The following is a 7,028-nucleotide window of genomic DNA, read 5'->3' on the forward strand; positions in this document are numbered from 1 at the left end:
TAAATGAACTTCAATTCTCTATTAAATGTCAAAGCTTAAGAATACCCGTTTGTTTTCATATCTATTCATCATATATTTCATAATATTCATTAACTTTCAGATAAACATTAAAAACACTTGAAAATTTAATTGAAAAAAAAAATTCATTAAGTGAAAAAAAAATCTAAATATTAATTACATTGAAATAAAATAAGCAAATACATGAAATTGGGTTTTAAGAAAACGAAATAGCCCATTGTATTTTATTTACACATCAATATATATATATACACACAACATCTTACAAAAGAAAAATCATCCTGTGTAAAAAAAAATATATTTACAAGTTTAAATAAGATGTATATGACTTTGGTATTATCACAGATTAAGTGGGCAAACTCTCTCGCTCGCGCGCGCAGTACAAAACAGCAGTACATTTGTAATATCTTTCCTTAATAAACTGGACGTAACACTGATGCAGCTGACAAGCGTTTGACGTACTCATTGATTGGGTTGTTTATTTTATGACTCACTTTCACACAATTATTCATATATATATAACTGCAACAATAATCAAAAAATATTTTCAAAAACATTGTATAGTACATAGCACATTTCATAATAATAGTACATTTCTGAAGAAAAAATTATGATCAACTAAATTTTTCTTTTAAAGTGTCATCCAAATAAAAAAAAATATGAAACACATGTATCTGCAACCAATTGTCTAAAAAATGACATCACTTTTTCTTTTACAGATATCAGTTAAAATTAGTTAAAAATCATATTTTTCTTGGAAAAAAAATAATTTAGCTGCAACTGCTGACACCGGCACTGATTTGACTGACAGAAATTAGACAGTTCTGAATGCAAGTAGACAAGATTTTTAGACAGTTCTGACTGCAAGTAAACATGACTTTTAGACAGTTCTGAATGGAAGTAGACATGACTTTTAGACAGTTCTGAATGCAAGTAGACAGAGACTTTTAGACAGTTCTAAATGCAAGTAGACATGACTTTAGACAGTTTTGAATGTATATAGACAAGACTTATACAGTTCTGAATGGATGTAGACATGACTTTTAGACAGTTCTGAATGCAAATAGACAAGACTTTTTAAATAAAAATTTGCAGACAACTGCACACCATAAGTAAAAATAAAAAATATCCTATATTCAACTGATGTACAGAACTTTCTAAATAAAATGGAATTCAGCGGTTATGCACTAAAACTAGACTCAATGACAATTACTATAACTTGGAGAATTTTTTGCTAAATATAGCCTATTATGATAATAGGACGATACTTATGAGTAAGGAATACACAAGTTGAATCATTTCACGACAGAAGAAAAAAATCAAATGTTCAAATAACATGACATAACATTCATATTCATTTTGTAAAAAGTCCAGTAATATCGAAAGACATTATATGATAAAAAATGCATAAAATATTTTTTTTTCTTTAAATAAAAGGAAAAATCAGGGAAATATGTTCTAATTACAATGAAAATTAGATCAATTTCAGGCACTCATGAGTAATTAAGTGCATTAATCTAACATTAATTCCTTACAAATTCATTCTCAAAACTTGAATATACCTGACAATTAGACCGTGCTGGGGCCAATCAAAATGTGTAAACATTTTATTTTATTTTCTTGACAAAAAATACACGAAAAAACAGGTATGGTTGACCACAAACATCTGCCATATATATGTATAGCTATAAAGTTCCATGTTCCACAAAAATGGGTTTAGTCCATAGTTTATTTGTTTTCCTTCAGACCTAATACATATATGACTAGATGGCATATCAATGTTGAGGATATAGTGACATTTATGTGCTCCACAACGAAAGGGTTGGATAAGATTTATTTCCTACAAATAATGCTCTGATAAATGCGGCTTGAACATACTTTTTTTTTGGTTGCATAAACAATGTCTGTTCATGTTCGTTTGTTTTCTTTTCATAGCAAATAAATAATTCACTTAATTTTAAAGCTATATAGATCTCATGGTGATCAACACATAAAATAACCTATACACAGCCAATCACGCCCTCTTAACTGGACCCCGGTGCAAGGTTCATTTATACCATTACTTGCATAAAACTCTTCTTTGAGCTTTACAAAAATCACAAAACAAAAACAAAGATGAGACAAAGGTTAAACAAAAAAGAAAGCCTTGCGGCCACTGACTAAGCCCAGTAAGTGTCCGACCCCCCGCGAAGATTTTGATGCATAGAGGACGGACTGTTGACACTGTATTTATTAGTATAGGAGGAAGATCTTTCCGGAATGGAGCTATACGTGTGAACCACTCTTTGACTGTTCTGGACGTCGGGCATGGCGAACCTCAATTTCTCCCAGAAGTACTTATCACTGGCATATATGCAGGTGTTCGTTTTAAGGTAGAGGCGGAGGTCCGGATCCAGATCTCTCGCTGGAATCTCCCCCAGAACGATGACTATGAGCCTCTGCCTCCTCTTTTTCAACACTTCGTGGTGTGCACTTTTGAACTGGAATCTACACCACTCGTTTTCTATGAAGTTTTTCGAAAGGACAATGATCGTCCTGCGGGACGACTCCACGGCCTCCACGATGGTGTCGGCGATGTAGGCCGTGACGGGGAAGTCTCTGTAGTGAAGACAGATGCGGTATGGCCGTTCGCCCCTCTCTAGCTCCCCGGCCAGAACCTGGTTTACCCAGGCCTCGTCCTTAGAGCTGTAGGATACGAAGGCGTCGAATAGCTTGTCTCGATCTTCACTATTCGTATCTTTGTGACACATCCTGAAGCCGCAATGGGAGTAGATCCAGACACGTATCGTGCTACGGTAGAGAACACATAAGATGAGCGACACCACCACAATCAGCGCAACAATGGTAGCCAGAACTGGATGCAACAAATTATCTAACACTATCGGCTGAATGACAGTCGACGTTGCAGTTGTGTTCATGCAAGTTGTCACATTGAAATCAATGATGGAGAAACCCGGCTGCTTGCCAGACTCGTCGACAAAACACTTAATCTCCTGACTATCTGTGACTTTCCTTTCGTTTCCATTGAGCCAGATGCCAAATGACTCCATGAACTGGCAGTGACACGACCACCAGTTGGCACTGAGAGAAACACGCCCAAGATATGGGTTATCAACAAGACGCCAAACGGGAAAGTTATACAAATGATTATTGTGAAGTGTCAGAACTTCCAGGTGAGAAAGAGTGGCAAAAGTATGCTGATGAACATACCGTAATCTGTTGTTATGAAGGTACAGCTCCCGCACAATCTCAAGCCCTTGAAATTCATTGCCACGCAAGGCCTCCAGCAGGTTATCCTGTAGGTGCAATGCTATCAGCCTGGTTAGCCCACTAAAAGTTTCGTTATCCACACTTTTCACGTTGGAGCTGTTGAGATACAGGATCTGCAAGTGCTTCCTCCCTATGAAGGAATGGGAGGAGAGGTTCTTCAGATCATTGCCGTCGAGATAGACCTGTGTGGCATCCATAGGGATGCGATCAGGTACCTGTTGCACGTCTTGCATTGAACAATCAACAATATTCGACCTCCAAGACTGATCGTGGAAACAACCACAACCGTCGGGGCAGGTCATTTCACAATCACAGGCATCGAACTCGCAACAGTGGCACAGGGCGAAACAGTGAGTTTCATACTGGCAAAGGAATTGGGATGGGTTGACCTCGACAAGGGCCTTGAATGCCCCAGTGCGAGCAAAGGGCATCTGACAGTAGATGCTCTGAAGATCCATGATTTTGGGGTTTTGACGTTCGTGTTCCAGCCCGTTAATCCTCTGGAGCCATTCCATTTTGCAGTCACACACAAAAGGATTGCCCCCAAGGTAAAATTCGGGAAGGGATTTCTCAGGAGCCAATCTCGTTAACCTCAAAGCAGACATATCCATCTTGACTAACTGATTAGCATACAGATCAACACGTGTCAGGTTCACTTTTTTGAAGAAAGTAAATGGTTCCACAACAGATATTTTGTTATCATTAAGGAATAACAACTGAACACTATCAGGAATTTGAATGCTACTTATATATTCTAATCTATTATGACTGGCATCAATGGTTTGCAGGTTCAAATCATGGCGTTCCATAAAATTTCCTAATTGACTTATTCTATTTTTATGCAAATCTAACCACTGTAAGTTTACAGACACAAAATGATAATCGAAAGATTCAATTTGGTTATCAGACACATTTAACCACAACAGCTTTGGCAAATTTTCAAACAGGTTATTCATGCTTGATAACATGTTTGCATCAATTCTCACTGCTTGCAAATTCAAATTATTTTCAAAGGCATTGCTTTCTATACCTGTAATGTTATTTTTTGCCAAATTTAGTATTTTGAGGGAAGGGATATTACTAAAGGTGTTTTTCGACACATTACCACTGATTTTATTGCTGGCGAGTCGGAGCCCATACAAAAACTCAAGCCCTTGCACGGGCATGTTATCCAACGAATCGATTTGATTTTCACCTAAATCCAGTGTTCTAAGGTACCGCAGGCGACCAATGGCCTCAGGAATGACTGTGAGCTGGTTTCCATTGAGATTGAGGTCCTCCAAACTGGTTAGGTTTGTTAAAGAAGCCACGCCTACGTTGTTGATCTGGTTATTATCCAAAGCCAAAAAACTCAAAACAGTAAGTCCATGGAAAGCTCTGTCTGGTATGGTTGTCAGCTGGTTGTAGGAAAGACTCAGTGTGTGGAGGTTGACACAAGCAGAAAAAGCTGCAGCTGGAATAGTCTGCAGCTGATTGTGGGAGAGTCTTAGTACCTGCACACTATACAGGTCCCGAAAGAAATGTTGGCTCAGCAGCGAAATCTTGTTGTGAGACAGATCGAGCAGCATAAGGCGAATGAGCCCCTGGAAGATCGTGGAAGTTAACCAATCAGCATCTAATTCGTTGTGAGACAGATCGAGTTCCACCAGCTGATCCAGACCCCGAAAGAGGCCAGGTCCCAACACAGACAGAGAATTATTTCGAGCTCGAAAGTTCATAAGCCCAGGGGTGTGAAGAAAAGCATCCTCGGGCAACGCGACTAACTGGTTATCTGAAATGTCGAGCGTCCGTAAGCTGCCCAGGCCGTAGAAGGCGTTGTCGTCTATCTTTCCCAGTTCGTTGTTTTGTAAGAAAAGGTCCTGCAGGTGGGTCAGGCCTTGCAAGGCGCCGGACACTAACACCGTCACGTCGTTGCTCGACAGGTCGAGAGAGCTGATATCTGACCTACAAGACGCCAGGGCACCCGATGGTGATGACCTGTCTGCTGCAGCAGTGCTTTGACCAAACCCTAACTGCGAGATGGCCTGTAGGTGGTTTTGACTTAGATTAAGGAACTTCAGGTTGGCTAAATGGCAGAAAGCCCCCGCTGGAAGCTCCCAAATATTATTCAAGCTTAAATCTAACCTCTCGAGTTGATGTAATGGACGGAACACTTCCGAGTTGGCAGTCAAACTCATCACGGGCCAGTCGGAATTTCGAGTCCGAAGAGTCAAATTTCTTAAATTTCTGAGGTTCGCAAAGGCGTTTTCGTCGAGTTCACTAATTTTGCAAAACTCTACGTTGAGTTCTTTCACTCTCTGAAAGCCAGACAAACTGGTGGATTTTAACACACTCTGAAAGTAATACACTTCGTTGCATACAACTGTTAGTCGCACGACACTATCCACCGACATACTGGTTAAATTGGCCACTCTCACATCCTCGTCGAGGGTCTTAAGGGTACAAGTGAGAATTTTCTCTCTGTCACTCGAACTAAGGGCTTGACTCTCGCACTCGCCTCCGTCGCCGTAACGGATGGCGAGGGCGTAACTCCACAAGGAAGCCAACACAGAAATTCGGCACAATGCCACCGCCGCAGCCCTGCCATACCTCCTCGTCGCTCTACAACTCATTTTGATTGGCACACTATTTCGAAGTCAGGGGAAATGTCCTAAGAGACATTCCGACACAAGGAAGGGACTTGTGTTTAGTCTTGAATGCATTCGGACCAACATTACCGCACCGTATGTGAGCGTCGGAGCGACATAGTACGTTCTTCCCACGGGCTCAACTCTAACTGTCTTCTCCGCGATGCTTCTGCCCGTAGTAGACCCGAGGAGTCCCAGCCAGAGCGTAAAACTGATCGTACGCACGACCCTCAAACGCAATGTTTCCATGTTCTTTCTTAGCTCTTCTTTACATAAGTAGGAATTTTACATTTTGGCGCATTTCATTATCATGTAGCCTAATCGGTAGAATACTAATTGATCTTGCGAAATAAGTTTAATTAAAATAGTAGTAGGCAACATTCTTATTTTGTAGTAGCATACAGCGAGAGAAGAGCATCTTGGGAACTTGAAATCTCTCTGTAGCAACGTTAAAGTTTGCCCAAATATGTTAACCAAATAAATATATAGATGATTATCATTATTATGCGCTAAGCATATTGAACAGTAAATTCTTATGTAGTTTAACAAGAAATTCTTCCTTAATTAAGACTCTCTTTTCGGTAATTAAGTATCGAAACTACTATATGCCTGTCATTGCCGATAGCAAAGTAAATGGAAATCTTCAAGAATTAATTAAAAAAAAAACAATCTAATAAAAGGTAAAAAACGTCGAAACCAAGAACGTTGATTGGACGACATCAGTGAAATACAGAACTCTGAAAATTATAGTGATGATAATAATAGCCGCAATTAATAACGATAATGACATTGATAAAAGGTTCCAATGTTGACAGTGAAAATTAATTTCCGGCCTTCAGTTGCTACTAGACTTACGGACAACGTAATTGAGAAAGGAGCATTACAAGGAGAGAGAGGGAAAAAAAAAGGGATTGGCAAATGCGGTTTAATTTTAATGGGTTTTCGGTGGTAAGGTTTCGTACACAGCTTCAAGGATTCCACGCACAGGGTTAATCCTGACGTTTTGGGGAGCCTGGGATGGCTCAGGGGAGTTGGGTGGGTGGTACTAACCCTCCCTCCCCCCACCCTTCCTTCACCGAGAGGGAGGGATTCAGCACTCTCTCCGGATGGGAG

At 40.0% G+C, this 7,028-nt stretch overlaps 1 protein-coding gene across 1 annotated transcript; it reads right to left on the reverse strand.

The window, feature by feature from the left end:
* Positions 1-314: 314 nt before the first annotated feature.
* LOC137650033 (toll-like receptor Tollo) lies at positions 315-6,078 on the reverse strand. The gene has a single exon (XM_068383050.1). The coding sequence runs from the start codon at positions 5,898-5,900 to the stop codon at positions 2,178-2,180; it is 3,723 nt and encodes a 1,240-aa protein (XP_068239151.1). The 5' UTR covers positions 5,901-6,078; the 3' UTR covers positions 315-2,177.
* Between the last annotated feature and the right edge of the window lie 950 nt (positions 6,079-7,028).

Source organism: Palaemon carinicauda, chromosome 11 (genome assembly GCF_036898095.1).
Source record: "Palaemon carinicauda isolate YSFRI2023 chromosome 11, ASM3689809v2, whole genome shotgun sequence".
NCBI lineage: Eukaryota > Metazoa > Arthropoda > Malacostraca > Decapoda > Palaemonidae > Palaemon > Palaemon carinicauda.

Excerpts from the sequence above, each read along its gene's own strand:
- LOC137650033 (XM_068383050.1), bottom strand. The coding sequence starts at position 5,900 with ATGAGTTGTAGAGCGACGAGGAGGTATGGCAGGGCTGCGGCGGTGGCA.